General features: G+C 42.4%; 1 protein-coding gene across 1 annotated transcript in view; it reads left to right on the plus strand.

Annotated features, from left to right (window-relative positions):
• The window catches only part of rims1b (regulating synaptic membrane exocytosis 1b), a 106,280-nt gene that overhangs the window by 27,880 nt on the left and 57,154 nt on the right, over positions 1-21,246 (plus strand). The window contains exons 3-5 of the mRNA XM_028589848.1: positions 4,284-4,295; positions 18,061-18,350; positions 18,892-19,799. Of these exons, the coding sequence (XP_028445649.1) occupies positions 4,284-4,295; positions 18,061-18,350; positions 18,892-19,799 (1,210 nt within the window). The remainder of the gene's footprint in view (positions 1-4,283; positions 4,296-18,060; positions 18,351-18,891; positions 19,800-21,246) is intronic.

The following is a 21,246-nucleotide window of genomic DNA, read 5'->3' on the forward strand; positions in this document are numbered from 1 at the left end:
GCAGCCCGCGGTGCTCAATACCCGCGCAAATTCACCCTTTCTGGGTGACTGGACTACCAAACGCCGGTGCCCTGACAGAGCTCCAGGGCCTGCAGCTCGCTGCTCTCCCTCCCCTCTTCCTGCTAAATGGCCGGTGTGTGTGAGTGAGAGCGCGATCAGTGAGCTTGTTACGCCCGCAATCTCTTACCACAGGTTCCAGTTAATCTTATAATGGATATGTGTGTTGAGTTATTTAAACAAACGATCGGGGAAAGAAACGCCTCTTGTCCGCGAGTCTCATTGATAGAGCCCACGGTGAGCTGGAGTCCATCAATGAGAGCTAGCTAGCCTCCTCCTAACGAGACCTCTGAAATTCACTAAAAATGCATTACATTGAAATCGGACAAGTGTTAGCTAAGCTTTGTGAGACCTTGGGGAACCTGTAATATAAGTGCCGTGACGAAATTCAAACCATAAATATATTATAGTTATGCCGGCAGCCGACCGCGGAGCCCTGGTAGTGCAGTAATCCACAAAGTGTGACTTTGCCCTGGGTATGGAGCCCAGCAGGCTGCCGCTTTCTCGTCAGACTGTGTGGAGCTCCTAAAGTCTGACACTCTTACCACATTTGCAATTAGCCATCAATTTTCGTAAAATGGCCCATATTTGAGCTTTATATAGTTGATTTCTCGCATTAAAAAAGTCTCAGAAGTGAATTTGGTAACAAAACATTGCAGTGTCTGGAATATGAGAGCTGCTGTCTCGTCTCTAATGTGTGTGTATGGGGATTCGCTCAACCAATCAGCGCATAGCTCATCTAAATATTCATGAGCATACCATATTTGGAAGAAAAGCTTAAGACCTTAAGGAACAGTGTGAAATACCCTATATAATCATTCTATCACCCCTTTAACACTACAAGTGCCGGATTTCGGTAACTACTAGAATTTTGACCGTCATATTCCAAAGTCTATGATAATATATTAATAATATAATGCATTTATTGTGACAGGATATCGTTACAAAAACGAAATAACACAAAAATGTAAATTTTAACAAGTTTAATTATACATTTGAGTAGTAATACCTTCATCAATGATTCCTATCGTGGCATAGTAAACTGTAATTATTATATCCATTCACACCACTATTTTTCTGTATGGAAAATAGGCAAATAACAATTAAAAGTATCTTATTATGAAACACTGTATAACTTAATCATTATTTTTAATGTGTGACAACATATACCTAGATTGTTTTGTCACTTTGACACAATGAATCAATTAATCAATGAATGTGTTAGTGTCCAGTCAAATCAACTGGGTTTACACCAATTACAAAACAGATCCAGTATCTGGTTCCCTCACATCATACAGTAGGACTCCATTGTTATCTACTTACGTACGTAATGCAATAAAATGTTTCAATCATACTCCGTGTTTACTTTCAGCCATTGTCCTTTCACAAGGATTTCTGATAATGATAACTACTTTATTCACAGAAGTTACCTTTCACGATTTGCATCACTCGACCAAAACGGATCTTAATTTTGACACTCACAGAGCAATTGAATTCATAAATTCTTACAAGGGATAAGAGAACACAACTCTGTGTGTGTGTGTTTGTGTGTGCGTGTGTGTGTGTGTGTGTGTGTGTGTGTGTGTGTGTGTGTGTGTGTGTGTGTGTGTGTGGGAGGGATGCATCAGAAGTGAAGCTCTTTTGGTCTCGGCGGTGCTTGCCTCTGTCCTTGTTCGTCAAAGCTGGCCAAGCAGAATAACAGGGTTAGGAAAGTGTGAGCTTTGTTTTATTACATAAAAACCTTCTCCCGCCTACGGTGTGCTCATTTACCCCGCATCAGAAGCACACTGCTTTTCCCTCTAGTATAACCCTTGTTTTCCTTCTGGGTCAAAATTGAAAAAAATAAATGTGTGTGCTTATTCTGGCGCCTTTTAAATTATTTTTGTCAATTTTGTCAACGCTTTTTTTATAGCTTGATTTTTGAGTAAAGAAAGGCAGCAATCATGAATTCTTTTGTCTAATAGTTAAGAACAGATGATGTCAAACTTCAGTCAGGATACTGTAAAATTTAATAAAACACCCAAAATTCAATGAAAGTAATCATTCATTTCACCTGCGAAGAACGTTTTGGTTCCATACAACGTACATCCATGCATCCATGTTATTTTTGGGCAATTTGGTTGAAAGAAAACAATATTTCTGATATAAAAAAAGGTTAAATGGGTCAAATTTGACTCGTGGACAACACAAGGGTTGAAGACAAAAACACAGTATTAAAATAAACCGTAAACGGCAAATTATTTGGAGTATAAATATGCTGTATGTACAACAGCTATCATTACATAAATTACCAACAACGAAAAGCCCAACATATTTAGTACCCTTAAAAGGTACCAAAACAAACAAAGGTCAATATGATTTTGGGCTTGTTCAAAAATAATTACCGCCCTTTGTAATCCTTTTAAACAAGCACATGGGAAATGTAACTTTAGTCATATGTTCAGAAAGCTCAGCTTTAAGCGTTGGGTAACCTTAATGTTCATTTGAATTTGTGCATAGTCTCGCTTTGCAAGACCTTCTTCCAAGGTCTGGCTAGTTCACTAATTCCGTGATGGGAGAAAAACGCACTCTGGTTAAATGGCCAATCACAATTGTCTATGCGCCGGACGGAGCCACGGTGCCTCTGCAAAATAGCCTCGGGAAGGAACTTGTTTTGGCGGAACGTGTGTACGTTCAAATGTAGTTTTAGTCGTGCAACAGAAAACTCAGATTGGACAGATAGTCTAGCTAGCTGTCTGGATTTACCCTGCAGAGATCTGAGGAGCAGTTAACCGTAGTCCTCAGAAATCCCCCGCAGTTTAAAATTCCAACACAAAGGAAGCAGAAGGTGACGGACATCCAGCCTAAAAGAGGGACATCCGGCGGAATATCTGGCGGCGACACCGCAATCCCGGAAGTTGAACGTCGTGGATATAGACTAATTTGTGCACAACAACTGCAGCTACAAAGTTTTTCACAGGTTAGCAATGGGACCACATACTACCACAGGCTTTTCAGGATTTCTGAGTTTGTGAAATGATTTCTAAACATCATTTCACAAACTCAGAAATCTTACTGTGCCTTATCTGAGCTTGTTAAATAGACTGAATGCCAATGAAAGCCTTTCTGAAAATAATAGTGTCGAGAGACGCTTTAATATCAATTCAATGTTACAAATCACTATATACTGTACATAGCACTATAGGTAGCTCTGCAAAATTGCAAATTGATTGGCTAGAAATATTAGGCAATACACTGTTATTTGTTTCTAAGCAGCTTACTGTAATAATTCATCACTTCCTAATGCCAGAGCTGTGTAGTGCTGCCCTGTGCCCTGCAGAAGGCATCACAGCAACATGCTGTGCTAGTGCCATCCCAACACAAAGTTTTGCCCCTGCTTGACATTATAATGAACAAACTTTGCCATTATCATTATTATTATAGAGGGATCAGAAATAATTGATGCATTCATTCATCACACTGTATTTCCATTTATTCACAGCATTCACGGAGCGGTTTGCATTCAAAATGAAGTAAAAACAACAACCTCTTTGAACCAATTGGTTTGTATCCCGAGCTCAAAACAAAATGATCGTAATATCGTAGCTTAATCATAATTCAAAAACGTTTTTATGTTGCCCTTTCAGCAACATCGAAGAGCTGTCATCACATCATACGCCATGAACAAAGCACCCTTAACTGTAAACGTTTGAAGAGATTTTTATAGGAGTGTATCAGAATCAGAATCAGAAAGCAGTTTATTGCCACATTAGTGGAACTACATTCCACTAATGTGGAATGTTTACAGAGGTTTGTTAACGGTAAGGGTTGTGGAAGAAAGTGCTCCATGTTGCTTTTGGCCTCCCAGTTTCCTCTTGGTGACACAGAGCTGTGACACATCCTGATGTTGTCACAGGTCACGAGTCACGCCAAGCGGGGTTAATGCATGTCAGTGGTCACATACATTCCCATACTGCTCTCCCCACCGCCTCACTCTCTGTCCCTGAATATGAAGTGTGTGTGTATCAATTGTGCAGAATGTGATTAACAAATATTTTCACCACGTCCTCTTTTCCCCCCTTTTCTCCTTTTGTTCTTTTCTTTATTCACCCTCTCTGCATCTCTATTTCTTATATCTGTTATGTTCTTCCATTTCTTCCTCTCCTTTCCTCTCCTCTCCTCTCCTGCTTTACTTCCACCGTCACTTTTCTCAATGCTCACTGCTACCCGGACTGCATGCCACAAAGGAGGACAAAGTGGTTAGCATCTTTTTTTTTTTTTTTTTTTTTTTGGTGTGTTTTCTCTTTGTGCTGTGAATGTGATGTTTGGGCCACCTGAAGGTAAAACAAAATGCTGGCTGTGTTCAAATCTGGAGCTGAGATCTCTCTTGTGTGTTTACAGCATGTTGACTTCTACCCTGGACAGGTGATGTAGAATATCTAAGTTTAGTTTTCTTTTCTCCATATTGGCCAGAGCTATTCATTTCCCCGCTGAAGGGAAAAATGGGTTGAAAAGCAACAATATCAGATGCAAGAGAGCAAGCTATCGGATTGGAACGGAGCCAGTGAGTGTACAAATCCACTTATGGATTACTGACTTAACTGAACAGAGGGAGTCCCTGATAGGTCATGGTTTTGTGTTAACTTTGATTTCTCAGAGCATTTACTGTACAGTGTGGGGCGGGAGCTACTGTGTCCTCAGAGGATTTCCTCTCCAGTGTAAACCCTGACTAACTCTGTGTCCGTTGTCTGTCTCCTCCCCTTGCAAAGTGTCTCATAGTGAAGGACAGGGTAAGGCTTGCTGGGTGATGGATTTTTGCTGCATGGGTCACTACTATTGTCTCCCCTTTTCACACTTGGGTCTGTGCTCATTCACAGTATCAAAACAGGAAATCAGACCCACTATCAGTGTTCGCCTCAGAGATCATTGTGGTTAAGCGGTCCCAGGGCAGCGAGCTGGTGATCCTGCATCACTACTCTAATTCTGAGAATGAATGCAGACCCTGAAAAATCCACTGGCGGGCAGAGCGAGCATGAGCCATAATATAGGCCGTCTGGCCCTTCTGACCCATCCTGACCCCTCTTCCTATGGCTGTAGGCATGGCTGTGCTGCAAGGGGGGCCAATGGATACTGGTTGAAATCCTAGACAAAAATTGGGGTTTGGGAGATTGGCATTTCAGATAGCATGCATATAAGAACACACTCTACCTACAGACCATTTATCTGAATGCATAATGAATGCACACTCATGCCTGTGCTGCATGCTTTCCCTGCCTGCGTGTTTGAGACCAGACCAGCCTTGCCATGGGGAGACGGGAGGGGCCCAGGTATATGTTCCACTTTGTCCACTTTACCAATTCCCCTCAATGCTTGGTCGCTGAAATATGTCACTGACGTGTTGTTACTGATGAGCCCTGTCAAAGCCAGGAATGTTGAAGATAATGGCAGTGACTTTTTAGTTTGGGATGTTGCTGAGGCCTTGAACTGTCAGAAAGAGAAATTACTTGTTTGACTGCGCGGATGCATCCAGATTAGGCAGCACATAGTTAAGTCGGAATAGAAAAGGGAAACAAGTTGCAGTAGCATTTTTAGGTGGAAAAATGGTGGGGCAACTACTTTGGACAGATACAAAATCAGAAGATTACACAGTACAACACAGGTGATTATCCAACTGGGAACATTCCTGTTCTCCTTAACTTGCTGCTATACTGCTCAGTATCCCGTTTGTAAGTGCTGTTAATGTAGGTAGCTATGTTTGCTCTGCAGAGCAAGCCCAATTTTACCACATTGTCCTGCTGCTTTTATGCTTGGTAATTCTTTCAGAAAGATGCTTGATATCCTGAAAGCCTGTTCCTTACCAGGTACCATCTAGTGATGAGAGGACCAGTTCTTTTAAGCAACCCGGTAAATGACTCATGGCTAGGGCTTGGTACCCAATTCAATACTTTTTAGGCACCGACCAAATTGCCTCTAAAGTATTGAGTATCGAAAAATACCTCGTCATTCAATAGGCAATTTCAATACCTAAGGAGTAAATCTCAGCAGAGTCAGTGAGCCAATAAGCATGTAGCGTGCTTCTACCAGTGTTGTAGTCAAGACCACCTAAACCGAGACCAAGTCGTAACCAAGACCAGAGTGTATAGAGCAGGTGCGACTCTAGGATCAAACCCTAATGAGAATGTGACACGGATACAGTGCCTTGCAAAAGTGTTAACCCCCCTCCCACAGTGTTCTACATTCAGCAATTTGAGTTGCCTACGTCTGCACCATGAAATGACCAACTTCTTCTCTGGGGACTACCAATGTTAAACTTCACAACCGTCTCCTGCTCTCCCTCTGACAGATCAGAGAGAGACTCAGCCAAAGGCGGGAGTCTGGCACAACCACCTCCGATTGGCCGAAACTAAGTTTCTATTAACCCTTTCCTTGACTGGGTTAAAGGTGCATAGCATTGGTGACAGACACACAGGATATTAAACCTGTTTCAAGCCCTCTGAACCTGTAATTGTTTGTCCTCGGTCACTAACAGACAAGTTCACAAACTCTCAGTTGAAGTAACAAAATTGATAAAAAAAAAAAAATTATTATAATTTTTACATGGGCTGAGATGAAATTTAGGGGGGGCCCTAAAAAGGGTCTAAAATTGCCCATGGCATCGAGACCGAGACAAGACCAAGACTTTGAGGGGTTGAAGCCGAGACAACCAAGACCAAAACCAGACCAAACAACTGAAACATACAGTATACACACAACTAGCTAATATGTATAGCTAATATTAGCTAAATCACTTTGGGTGAGGGGTGAAGAGATTTCTGGAGAGTTTTGGTACAGAGGCAGATTGATAACTTTAGCTAGTTTACCTTTCTTTATGCTTCCTTACTTAGTGCATATAACATTTTAGGTTGTCCCAGCTGTGTCTGTTAGCGTTACGTTGCCGAATTTACACACTGCTGTGTGTTTTCTTTTAGATTTTGTTTTTGCAAATAAACTCTTTACAAATAAAATGCATAATGAATAAAAAGTTATTACTGACGACTTGGCTGACATCTCCCAGACAGCCAGAGCTTCTTCTCTTGTGATATACATTCACTTTGGGAGTGTGTGTTAAGGGGGGGTTAACAGAAACACATTTCTAAACTAGAAATGAGTCAAGTTATTGGTTGCATTTGAAGCAGGAAGTTTTACATTCAATCGCAGTAATGATGTTAACACACAAATCAGACGATACACAGGCTATTTAGTGATATCCCTGCAGTTGTGGTCTTGACTGGTCTTAAAATAAAATCCTGATTATCCCTTTATCTGAGACCAAGACAAGGCTGATGGTTGATTCTGAGACGAGACCTTTAAAAAGTGGTCTTGAGACCGGTCTTGAAGGCTGGTGATTGGCTGTCTAACGTTACACACGTCGCAGAGGCCGCTGCTTTGTGAACAGAACACATCATTAAGCATGTCACCGTGAGGCTAAGCTAGCTCTGAAGTGTGTGAAGAAGCTGTGTGCTGGTGTCTCTTTTGTAGATGAGCACTGCCTCCCAGTGGATAGCAGGCAGGTGCTGCATTCTAACACACGCATGCATGCATGCACGCACGCACACACACACACACACACACACACACACACACACACACACACACACACACACACACACACACACACACACACAACCTTGATTTAATATTTTCAGAATGAGCCATACATGCTGAAATATCTCATCTTTAAAAGGCAAAGATAAGTGAATCCGTTTCACTTTTATTCAATTCCCAAGCCACAAATTACACCAGAACCTTTGTAGTTTGACGAAAACATAGTACACACACACACACACACACACACACACACACACACACACACACACACACACACACACACACATTACAGTAGCTAAGTATTTTGCTTCATATAATGTAATTCCACATGTTTGATTTGGGATTTTTAGTAGTCTGGTTGCAGCTGTTTTCTGCATTTAATTGTAAGTATTTGGTACCCTGTGGGTTTTAAAGTGCCCATATTATGAAAAAATCACTTTTTCTGGGATTTGGGGTGTTCTTTTGTGTCTCTGGTGCTTCCACACACATACAAACTTTGAAAAAAATCATCCATGCTGTTTTGAGTGAGATATGGTTTCTGAATGTATTCTGCCTCCAGTCTCCTAGTCAGCTGTTCAAAATCGGCTCGGACTGTGATGTCACAGTCCGAAATGAGCTGGCTAACCACAACCGTTAGCTCGTAGCGTTAGCGTTAGCATGCTAACGCTAGCATGCTACGTCGTTCTCAATAGCAAAGCACTGCTACAACACACACAAGTTCACCATAATCTACAAAAGAACTACTTACATGTGCGCCCTCATTTAGAAGTCTCCCAGCTAATCCTGCCTTGTAACTGACCAAAGTTGGAGAAACAGGCTTTCTTTTACTGTCTCTAGAGTTAGCTAGCTGACATGATCTACATCTGAGCTACTGGGCATGTGCGAGTGCAATCAAAGATAGTACAGAAGAAGAAGATGAAAAGAGGTCTCACTCTGTAGCTAAACCAGAAACCAGGTGAAAAGAGGATCTGCAGCAGTGAGAGGGAGCTGTGCAGTACAACAAAAATATGGTGTTTTTTGAAAATGAAACCATGTAAACCTATTCTGGTACAACCTTAAAATACAGTTATGAACCTGAAAATGAGCATAATATGGGCGCTTTAAATTAGTTTTTGGCCTTCAATTTACCACTAACACACAACACACGGGCTCATATTCACACTGATACAGCAACACAGGCCTTCAGCATCAAGCTGACACTTTTTACTTGGAAAGGAGGATGCACTGCATAATCTCAATCATGTTTCTCTGTACTAGATGACTAACCCGCTGCTCTTTCCTCCTCCTCCTCACACTCCTTCTCATACACCACTGAATCCGTAGTAGCCTCTGTAACACTCTTTGTTCCCTTCATCTGTCCACTCTACGTATCAGTCTGACCCTATGTCTTTTCTCTCTCCCCGTATATCCATCCTCACACCAACACACATTTCCTGGGCTACAAACAATAGTGCTTATGAGCCTGAGAAACATTATAGCAGAGCCTGATTTCAGTGCTGACAGTATCTCTTCTCTTCTCAGCTACAACTTGAATGTCTAATAATAGAAGCTCCCTGACTGGATCTGGCAAAAACCAAGAGCAACATGCTCAATACTAGGGGTGGGAAAAAATATCAAGACAGCAATATATCGTTCGCAACATGAACACCCCTCCCACCCCACCCCACCCCACCCCTTCCATCATCACCGCCCACCCAGACAAAAATCAAGAAAAGATGACAAAGTAAATACAATATTCCAGACCATTCGACAAAATAGTAACAAATAGACAATAACCCATAAACCAAATAAACATATGTATATGTTTTCAACGAGATGGCAGGCAGCAGTTTAAGGAAAAAGTAACAGATATCCCAGCCACGTTTAAGTCCAAAGTCTAGACCCATAGTTGCCCCATAGTTCTGTCATTTTAATGTACAGACTGAAAAAGTTGTGCTGCAGAATTGTGCTGTTTGCTAACAGTTTGGACTTGCAGTGAATAAAAAGAAAAAACCCGCACTTCACATTTTCACGGGGCATTTTGTGTTCATAGTTAGACCGATAACGTGATGTATCATTATGGGACTGTCTAGCAATATATTGATATAGCAGAGTTCGCTATTGTGATATCATCGGTATCATGAGCCATGTATCGTATCGAAAGGTACCCCGTGATTCCCACCCCTTCTCAAGTCTTTAATGTTTGTAAAGTGCTTTGTAATACTGTTACAAGTGCTGCTTCTGCTATGATTATTAATATTATTATTATTATTATTATTATAATCACCCTCACTGAAAAGCTATGAGTGGAAAGTGAAAGCCCACGTGTGGGTTACAAGTTTGGGCTGTGATTCGTATCAGTAAAAATAACATTGTATTCACCAAGTTAATTGCTGAGCTCTGGGAATGTGGCGACATCACTAAAAAATGAGTCTGAGACAAAAAACATGCAGCTATGCAATACAAGTTTTCCCAGTTTAGCTTCATTTATCAGGGTGGCTACAGGTATAAACAAGTTAAATTTAAGACTTTTTAAGACCACTTCTAAATGAAATTTAAGACTTGAATGCGATGCTTTTGTAATTATGTTCAACGAGACACTGAACCAGACAACCAAAAGCAAACAACTGGACTTGCATGTGCGTTATTGGTTAAATGACCACGTCCAGTCAAGATTATATGGAGCAGTTCATGGGCCATGCAACTGCCCAGGATCTACTTCAGCATTTCAAAGTAAGTGTGACATAAATATATTTATTAACTAACCTCTTGTATGTTGTGTATCATATAGTTAAGCTTTACTGATTTGTCAAGTGAATAACAACTATGGATAGGGTACTACACTTAATTAATGAATTAAAAACAGCCAAATTGAGTTTTAGAATTGTATTTGAGTCTGCTTTTTACCTGCCAATATGTATAAATAGTATACAGTGCTGCTCATAAAAATAGCCCCACATCATCACATACCCTTCACCATACCTAGAGATTGGCATGCACGCAATTGGATAACACTACGACCAATCACAACAATACACGGGGTGACGTATCCAGAGCCCCATACTCTTAGCTACCAGCGGAGCTAACTGGTAGATTAAACTCTTAGCTACCAGAGGAGCTAACTGGTAGTTTAAACTCTTAGCTACCAGAGGAGCTAACTGGTAGATTAAACTCTTAGCTACCAGCGGAGCTAACTGGTTGATTAAACTCTTAGCTACCAGAAGAGCTAACTGGTAGATTAAACTCTTAGCTACCAGCGGAGCTAACTGGTAGATTAAACTCTTAGCTACCAGAGGAGCTAACTGGTTGATTAAACTCTTAGCTACCAGAAGAGCTAACTGGTAGATTAAACTCTTAGCTACCAGAGGAGCTAACTGGTAGATTAAACTCTTAGCTACCAGCGGAGCTAACTGGTAGATTAAACTCTTAGCTACCAGAGGAGCTAACTGGTAGATTAAACTCTTAGCTACCAGAGGAGCTAACTGGTAGTTTAAACTCTTAGCTACCAGCGGAGCTAACTGGTAGATTACACTCTTAGCTACCAGCGGAGCTAACTGGTTGATTAAACTCTTAGCTACCAGAAGAGCTAACTGGTAGATTAAACTCTTAGCTACCAGCGGAGCTAACTGGTAGATTAAACTCTTAGCTACCAGAGGAGCTAACTGGTTGATTAAACTCTTAGCTACCAGAAGAGCTAACTGGTAGATTGAACTCTTAGCTACCAGAGGAGCTAACTGGTAGATTAAACTCTTAGCTACCAGCGGAGCTAACTGGTAGATTAAACTCTTAGCTACCAGAGGAGCTAACTGGTAGATTAAACTCTTAGCTACCAGTGGAGCTAACTGGTAGATTAAACTCTTAGTTACCAGAGGAGCTAACTGGTAGATTAAACTCTTAGCTACCAGAGGAGCTAACTGGTAGATTAAACTCTTAGCTACCAGAGGAGCTAACTGGTAGATTAAACTCTTAGCTACCAGCGGAGCTAACTGGTAGATTAAACTCTTAGCTACCAGAGGAGCTAACTGGTAGATTAAACTCTTAGCTACCAGAGGAGCTAACTGGTAGATTAAACTCTTAGCTACCAGCGGAGCTAACTGGTAGATTAAACTCTTAGCTACCAGAGGAGCTAACTGGTACATTAAACTCTTAGCTACCAGCGGAGCTAACTGGTAGATTAAACTCTTAGCTACCAGTGGAGCTAACTGGTAGATTAAACTCTTAGCTACCAGAGGAACTAACTGGTAGATTAAACTCTTAGCTACCAGTGGAGCTAACTGGTAGATTAAACTCTTAGCTACCAGAGGAACTAACTGGTAGATTAAACTCTTGCTGTATTCGGTCGGCAAAACAGCCAAAACGCCCTTCTTGCAAAGGAAGGATTGGAGCACCTTCTGTTCCTCTTTAAGATAAAAAGCCAAGTCTAGCAAACTCATTCATTGTAGCGACCAAAGCCGTTTCAAACAACTGGTGTTCATCGGTAGCCATCTTGCAATGTTTACTAATGACTAATGCCTCTGGCCCGCCTATATCAGATACACCGAAGTGATTGGTGCAGCTCGGCTAAAAGGGCATAGTTAATGAGCATCATTACTCAATAGAGAGCCAAAGTCACACCCTTCTACTTCCGGCCAATGGGACCTATCTTTCGAAAAAGTATGAACTGGAGTCAATAGAGAGATAATAATTATGTTTTGATCCCGTTTGAATTGAGCCATGGATTACAAATATGTTTGTCAATTTAAAACATTATTTTTCAACCGAAGAAATTCTCAGGTTATGGTTAAACTGTTGAAGTATAAGACTGTGAAAATACGTAATTAGAACAACTACACACTTCATGGATGACGTCTCGCTGAAGCTACGATGTCTCTGTGTATCGTACCTGTGTGTGTGTGTGTGTGTGTGTGTGTGTGTGTGTGTATTTTTACCGGGGATGTAACTTTACTCTAATGAACAGAGGATCTTGCTTGTTCTTTTGCTTATCTGCTGAGAACACTTGACTGGATAAAACACAGCCGTTAAGATAACGTCACGTGTTGTGGAACAGAGCTAAGCTAGTTAGCTAGCGAGCAAGCCGAGCATCAAGCTAGGTGAGGTAGATTGTGTGAGACGGGAGATGTAGTTCACTGAGCGGTTTCACACAAAACTAAGTGGTACTATGTCAAACCTACGGCTAACTGAGACTTTCTTCGGTTGAAAAATTATCTTTTAAATTGACGAACATCATATTTGTAATCCATGGCTCAATTCAAACGGGATCAAAAAATAATTTGCTTCTCCCCGTTCACTAGTATTCATATTTTTTCTGAGTTTAGGTCCCATGAGGTCCACCGGAAGGGGCGGGACTTCGGCTCTCTATGCCAGAGTGTACATGCTGAGGAAATTCAAATTGTGCTCTCGCGAGAACTCTGGATTTTCAGGGTATGACAAGAGTGTTCCTGACTGAAATATAATATGGTCCCCTTATCTAATTGTAACCCAACCAAGATATTTTTTTTTCTTACCTTATCAAGGGACTACCTTTTAAAAAAAAATATGTTTATTGATTTTCAATAAAAAGAATAAAAAAAACAAAAAAAACATATAAATAAAAAATAAAAATGTAAAAAAAACAACTAACAAAGAGCACAACATACCGAACACAGCACATCTTGAATAACAACAATAATCCGTGGTCATATTTAGGATGGGTACTAGGAAAAACATCAAAAAGTTGTAAAAATAAATGAATTTGACTTATACAAAATCACATACTCATTTGCACAGTGAGGTTTTATACGATAACCGATGTCTAGGAGCTTACACTTTTAAGGTAATTCAGTATTGGGTCCCAACCACAAATTATATGAAGGCACAGAATCCAATTTCCATACACATAAAATCAACTTTTTTGCAATCACCGTCCCAAATTGAAAGGCTTTTCTTTCAAATTTATTGACGGAGGAGAGGACGCTTGTGGCCCCCAGGATCGTTACCAAGGGGCTGGGTACCAACTTCTTACCAAAAGCCATCAGAAAAAAACAGAAAAATACACTTCCAATATGAATGAAGTTTACTACATGCCCAGAAAGAATGTGCTAGAGTACCTATCTGGGATTTACATCGGTTACATACTGGTGGGATCAAGGGACTAATTTTAAGATAGTCTCGCTTTGCCAGATCAGGAAACGCTTAGGCGTGTCCCTTTGTAGGGCTGTTACGTACAACGTACAGTATTTGCTGTTTGATTTGGAGGACATGTTGGGTAATGAGCACTGGGAGCAGCGAGAGATTCTTCTCCTCCTTCTGTCCTTTCAGCCTTCCTAGCCACTGAATGCATTCGGCCTGCTTGAAAAGTTGATCTACTACCTTATTAGAGGAAATGGAGCATTATGTCTTTTGCGGTCGTCTTTCTTTCCACCATTCAGGATTTATCATTCCCTGAACGATGGGAGTTTACACCCAGCGCTGCCTCATATGTCATTCTGCCGAGGTGTGTGTGTGTGTGTGTGTGTGTTGAGGGCAGGGTCCGTGCACACGCTCACTGAAAGCCAACCACACCCTCCCCACTGCCCCGCCGGCCCCAAGGCTCCCATTTATTCTGCCCATTTAAGGAAAAGGCTGATGTTCACACAATTCAGGCCTAAATGAATGCTGTTTTGGTCATGAGCTGTGGCTGTTGGCAGAGCTGCAGATGCACGCCTTCACCATTTTGTCAGCAGATGGATGGAGCAGCGCTGGGGGCGGGAGATGAAGGGAAGGGAGGATGGGACAGAGAAGTATGAGTGACAGGTGTGTGGTGTCTTCATTTGTCAAGTCAGCTAGGTGTGTCAGCCGTGCTAGAGGGTGAGGAGAGATGAAAGGAAATGAAAAAGTAAATTAATAGAGTAGAGTGAAGGAAATGGAAGGGAAAGGAAAGACAGAAAGAAAGAAAGGGAAGGTAAAAGACAGAAAGAGAAGAAAAGTAAAGGAAAAGAGGAAAAAAGGAGAGGGAAAAAAGGAGAGGAAAGGAATTTAAAGGAAGAAAATAGAGTAGAGAAAAGAAAGGACAGAAAAGGAAATAAATAGCAAGGAAAGGGAAGGAAATCCATGCTTAGGTAATTTCAGATAGCAAATACAATGGTATATTGAGCAAGTCTAAATGGCAGTTTTTAGTTTACTCTGCTGTTATCGTCCTTCAGTATTGACGCACACTCTCTGTCTGTCTTCTCAGTTTTATAGTTGCACACACTGTGTTGTCCCCCTTTCTCTCACTGGCTCTCCGTGATTTGGTTACCATGGAGAAACACATTTTTTTAGGCAGAAGGAGGTTGACACATTATTACATGAGCAAGATGGCACTGCTTATTACACACACACACACACACACACACACACACACACACACACACACACAAACACATCTCGCCTACAGGCAGTCGCCCACACCACGCTCCTTTTAGGCGAGACGGTTTCAAAGAACGTCCTAAATATACATACTGTTCACATATCTGCACACGCACGCACACACACACACACACACACACACACACACACACACACACACACACACACACACACACACACACACACACGCACACACACACACACACACACACACACACACACACACATTCCGCTCCACAGTGAAGAGTTGAACTCAAGGTGACACGACAGTGGGCTGCCTCTGGACGGAGGGAGCCGATTGGTCGGCTTGGCTGAGGGTCTGACATCACGCTCCAGCTGGTCCGGTAGCAAGCACCACTGCAAATACATGTGTCACACACACCATACTGTAGGTTGGGACTTTTGCATCTCATAGACACACACACACGCACACACACACACAGACACACACACAGAGAGACAATTAATTCCCGCTACAATATCTGTCAGGCTATCCAGGAACACAGAGCATAATCACTCCAAAAAAGGATTATATTATATCCTGTGTGTGCGCCCATGCGTTCTATAACTTCTTTATTGTCTACTACCCTCCCCCATCTGCAGTGTATAGGCTGTAAAGCACATAACAAACACATGCCGTTAGAAAATGAGATCTGTTTTTTTAATGTCTCTCTTTGGTTTAAGAACACACTGGGCCATCAACAGTCATCCCATGATGTGCGTCTTACTATATGATACTTTTATTCAAGGTTTAGGCTCGTGGATTAGAGCATTCACTCATTTTCGTTGGCGCCGACTAGCACAGCAACCAACAGATACTCACAGGCCATCCGGGTGCTGATTGAACCTCAACACTAGGGCTGGCTGTGAACATCTTCAATACTAGTGCCAATATGTCACTAGAGTTTTGATAAGATAAAATTATATCTTACTTTGAAAACTATACATGTGTTTTTCTAAAAAAGACACCTTTCAATTTAACAAAAAGAAGTCTGTGTTGTCCAATTTCAAAGTCTTTTTTGTGTGATCATTTGTTGCTTTTTTGGCAGCTGAGAATGCAGCCAAGCTATACAAGAACTCCAGGTAAAAAAATAAAAATAAAAAAATGTATAATTCAAAAATTGGTAACTATCTAATTATGAATCTGTCCAGACATTTAACTTGTGGTACTTGACAGTAGTTTGATACAATCCCAACTCAATACTTTTTGAGTTCCATCTGAAATGTGTCCAAAGCACCAACTGTTGAAAACTGCCGCATATCAAACGTGGATAAAATGTCAAAGAAGGGTTTTGTAAAACAAAAACATGTTCACATCTGCAAAGCAAGGCATCATATTGGCAACAGAATATAAAAACGCCAATAATCCGAGTCGTAGGTCTTGGCATTAGAGAGTTAAAAATGTCTTCAGAAGTCTAAAGTTTATCCACATGTGAAGACTGATTTGACTATCTTTTGCTTTTGGCTGAAATTTGAGGTGTGAAATTGATGCATTTGTTTCTGTACATTTCACTGTACATGATAAAGTAGTTTATATCCCATCATGCACTAGGAAAGAGGGAAGAAGGGGGGTTGGCGCATCTGGGGCTTAATCTCCACCCTGTGTAGTTCTGCCTGAGGGGGATAATGGAAGAGGAGGGGAGGGTAGGGGGATATATTGTAGGTTAGAAGTTATGAATCGTGAGCTGGTATTGCCATCAAATGATGAGTTGAATAATGGCGAGGGGCTGAAAGGATTACTGGCTACTGCAAATCTGTGGCCACTCAGCTGAGGTAAAGAGGTGGAGAACAGACAGGCAGAGAAACAGAGAGACAGAGAAAGAGACTGTGGTGTGTGGCTGGGTGGCTGGCCGACAGCTGTGGGCCGTGCGGGCTGCTGATTTACTTTAGATTAGTCTGGACATGCGCCAACTAGGATTCAATCAGGCCATGATAAATGTGCTTTGGCGCGCTGAAAGCTAACTGCTAAACTGACTGCTAATCAAGGAGTAACATTTGGGGTTTTCCGGAGGTCCCAGAGGTGTTTTTTTTTCTTTTGTTTCTTCAACTTGTGCCAAGGTTTTGCAGTGGAATACAAGGGATGACTGCGTTTCCTCTTTGCTTTTGGATTTGTTTTTCTGAAAAATAAAACCGCTGGGATTATAAATACTGAGGGAGATAAACCCTGTTTGTGTGCTGTCGAAGTGAGGCGATATTCAGTAGCCATGGCTACATGTGAGTATTTGATGTTGTCTATAGGGTTTGATTTACAGGTTGAAGAATCAAATGTTATCATGGCTACTGTACATGGCTGTGGGCATCAATCTTACTTTGTGATGGTGCATCTCAGAGTATTAGGAGAGTCTAAATAACAGAAAAGCATTGCCTGCATGTGCAAAGATGATCCACTGACTTGAATAGCTTTACTCAATCTCCTTTTGAATGAAAATGATACATACATACAGTACAATACCATTTAGAGTTCATGTTCCCTTCCTCTTCTTCCACTACAGTACTGTAACAGTCTTTGTAGCACTCTGAAGTGTGCTGTTATATCACCACCATGAGCATAACAGATCAATCTTTGAAAATAATACATTTTTATAATGGCTTACAATGCAAAAGGATAAGAGTCATAATATTTGCAGCAATAGAACCACAGAACAGGTGAAACTTGACCTCTTAAGGGGGTTCTCTAGTTTTAAAATATGCAGTTCAGAACTACCATAGCCTCCACCAGGATGTGTTCACAGATAATGGATATGTCTTTCATGTCTGAGTACTTTCTAAAATTCGATTTTTTTTTTGTAAAGGTGGCTTATTGATGTACTGTAAGATGCTATAAAAGGTGTTTGGGAAAGTTACAAAGATACAAGACTTTTAAATGTCTAGGAGAACTTGTATCTGTTCCCATACAGTTAACAATTCTGCATTTGTTTGGTGATAGAGCTACATGTTCAATTCAGTTAATTTGTTGATGTGTAATTTGTGCACATTTCTCTGTCACAGGCATGCCTAACCATTTTGTTGTTAGGTATTTCATTTGATTTAATGTTCTTCTGTAATGCTACTGAACCCAGCTTGCAAACACTTTTGTCCTCTCAACCCCTGTAGGTAATGTGGGTATGCAACCTGTGCCGTAAACAGCAGGAGATTCTTACCAAATCAGGAGAATGGTTTTCAGGGTCAGGGGCGCGACCTGGGAGCCTGGGCACCCCAGCCACTGGAGGTGAGGCCCAACGGGACAGGAAGCTGCTCCGCTCCAGGTCCCAAGCCCAGTCCTCCAGCACCAACGCCAACGCAGGGCCGCCTAACGGGACACAGCTTCCCGCCAGTGTCACTGCTGCCAAGGGGGCCGACGCCATGCCTGGCTCCCGCTCCCAAAGTGAACCCCCTAGAGAAAAGTAAGGCATTAAGATACACACGTTGGACACAACTTCTGTGATATATTTCATTTTTATGTGGCAGTAGCTGCCACCAAAGGATCTTTGACATTTTGTTTTTTCATGAACATGATGGAAAATGAAGAATTGGAGAATGGGAACCATATTTTTTTCAAAACCCAGAAAGCCAGGACTGCTTGCTGGCTAAAGCTCCTGTTGCTTTTTAATCCCTGAGGTAAAGAAATGGATCGGTGTCTGTTTTCACCAGTGCAGAAGTGAGGTCACAGGTTTTTAGTCTGGATAGGTCTTTGATTCAATCCTTTTGTTTTCATCCAGGGGGTGAGTTAGGTAAGAGTTGTTGGCTAGTGGAAGTTTGAATCTGTTCGTATGGTTTTGCAAATACATAAAGGATGTTCTTAGCACAAAATATTTCTGTAAAAAAACAACTCTTCTCAGCCTTATTTTCATTGACAAATGCTTGTTATAATGGAAAAAGATGCACCTGTGTTTATATCTGTAGACTACATGACACATTGGTATAATGAATCCTCTTCTCGTACAGGAAAAGGCCAGTTTCCCTCCATGAACAAAATGGTAAGGGAGGCATGGGCCGCGGTAGTGGCCGAAGAGCTGCTGGGAAGTTGCCTTCTCAGTCATCCCTGGATGAGCGAGTGGTTCCAGGGGAGAGAGGAGAGAGACGCTTAGGAGATGGACGGAGGCTGGAGAAGATCCATTCTCAGGACTACGAGGACGGGGAGGGGAACTTGGGTCGTTCAGAATCCCACCGGAGACGCCCAGAGGACGAGGAGCAGAGGGAGCGCCAGCGCCGTGAGGAGGAGTTCCAGAATCGTTACCGTAGTGATCCCAACCTGGCACGATACCCGGTGAAACCGCAGAAGGAGGAGCAGGAGATGCGCATGCACGCCAGGGTGTCCAAGGTTCGCCATGAACGACGACACAGCGATCTGGCGATCAACGAGGTGGGACTGGGGCCTGGCGACGGAGGAGGGGGTGGAGGAGGTGGGGAGGTACCTGAAAACCGTCTGGCCAGGAGGGGTGGAGGTGGAGGAGGGGCGGGAGACCGCAAGGCCCTTTTGGAGAACCACCAAGCCTACTCTGGGGATAGGACCGTGGGGGTTGGAGGGGGCGCTCCACCTGCAGGAGGTGGAGTGAGATCAGGAACCCAACCTGGGGTACCGGTGCCTCCGGATTGGGGCCAGAACAAAGGCCGCCTGGAGCACGGTCCGGCACGGACACCAAGGGACAAGGGTGGGGACAACCTGCTGAGGAAGGACTCTCAGAGCTCGGACCAGTCGGAGTCCCTGCGGCCGCCCCCTCCACGGTCATACAAGAGCAAGCGCGGAGTCAACAAGAGGCAGATGTCCATCAGCAGCTCAGAGGAGGAGGGCGGCTCCACGCCCGAGTACACCAGCTGTGAGGACGTGGACATGGAAAGCGTCAGCGAGAAAGGTCAGTCAGACAGATGTGCTCACTCCACTAGCTTACTAAGCTAAATCTACCCGCACTTGCATACCTTGCACTGTTTGCAGTCATCCCTTTTCCTTACATTAGACACTGTTCCTCTAAGTTATTTGTTGAAGCTAGCCAAAGAAAAAAGTCTCCGCTGTCTTTTTCTTCTTACCAAAACTTCTTTATGAGCAGCTGTAGCTCACATGCTCATTCTTGATCTGCACACATGGTCCTCAGTCTGTCTGCCTGAATCATAGCAAACCTTCATTTTGATCTCTGCATAAAGGCTTTCAAACTTTGCCTGCATCACCTCCTGCACTGTATACCCAGTGTACTTTGGTGTGGATTAGAGTCACAAGTTTGATGGCTAATTGTAGCTGCTAATTGACCTGCAGCTAATACTCTGAGAGATAAAAAGATCCCGATTGGATGATTGGACAAATTATCCAACCCCTTTTTGCTTTTACCTGGGAAAGGAGTGTTGCAAAAATTGTAAGGATTAAATTATCCTAAAACAGCTGAGTAAAATAAGAATGCCACAACAAAGCTCCTTTCCATCGCAGCGTCTTTCCTCTATCCACACTTCATGACCATATTTCCCTAGCCATAGCATCAGAAATAGTCTTGGTAATAGGATTACAAAAAAAAAAGCAGAGAGATACTTTGGTATACTTTGCTAATTTCAGAGTGTAAAACTATACGATAAGTGATAGGATGAAGCACCCACCCAGCATACAGTGAATTACGATCCTTGTGTGTCATCTACACCACTGTGCTGTGGCTAAACCCTGCCGCTCCCAGGACAGCTCTCATTTATTTGGAGAGTCCCTGTGATTTAGGCCAGCAGATTTGTGGAATTAGGTCAGTGGCTCGCATGCTACGTAATGCTTCGCAAACAGCCAGCTGCACCAGCCAGCTGCAGCAGCCAGCCACGGACCACCACCCAAAATCCAGCCAGGGTGTGGTTGCAAGGTGTATGCTAACCGCTGGCTTCGCGACACCAACGCATTCCGCCGCTCACTGCTGTTAGAGAAGCGATGCTAGACTGCGCTATAAGCTACTGGAGAGCGTCTAAATTCAAGAGGCAGTAGGCAGAGTTAGCTGTGCTCTGTCAGCTTATCTGTCTCACCGGTCACAGAAGGGGCCTGTTCCAGATGTTTTAATCCAGATTACTATAACTCGGGGACTGGTAATGGGTAAATGGTGTGGATTGAGTTTATTAGCTGTTTTAAACACTCTTTAGCTAGCTGGGCCTCAAAACGGGATGTTTCCTTTTACTCTCATCTGTGACATAAGCATATTTTTTTGCCGGATAATGTGCGGTTTGCTTCCTTACATAGATGCATTAAGGTAAGTGAGATGGTAACACAGGGTCAAGTCTTCTCTTTCTGCTTTTAGAAGAAATGGCATTTGATCGAATGCTGTTGCGTTGAATACGCCCTATCCT

This window comes from Perca flavescens, chromosome 2 (assembly GCF_004354835.1).
Source record: "Perca flavescens isolate YP-PL-M2 chromosome 2, PFLA_1.0, whole genome shotgun sequence".
In the NCBI taxonomy this organism is placed as follows: Eukaryota; Metazoa; Chordata; class Actinopteri; order Perciformes; family Percidae; genus Perca; species Perca flavescens.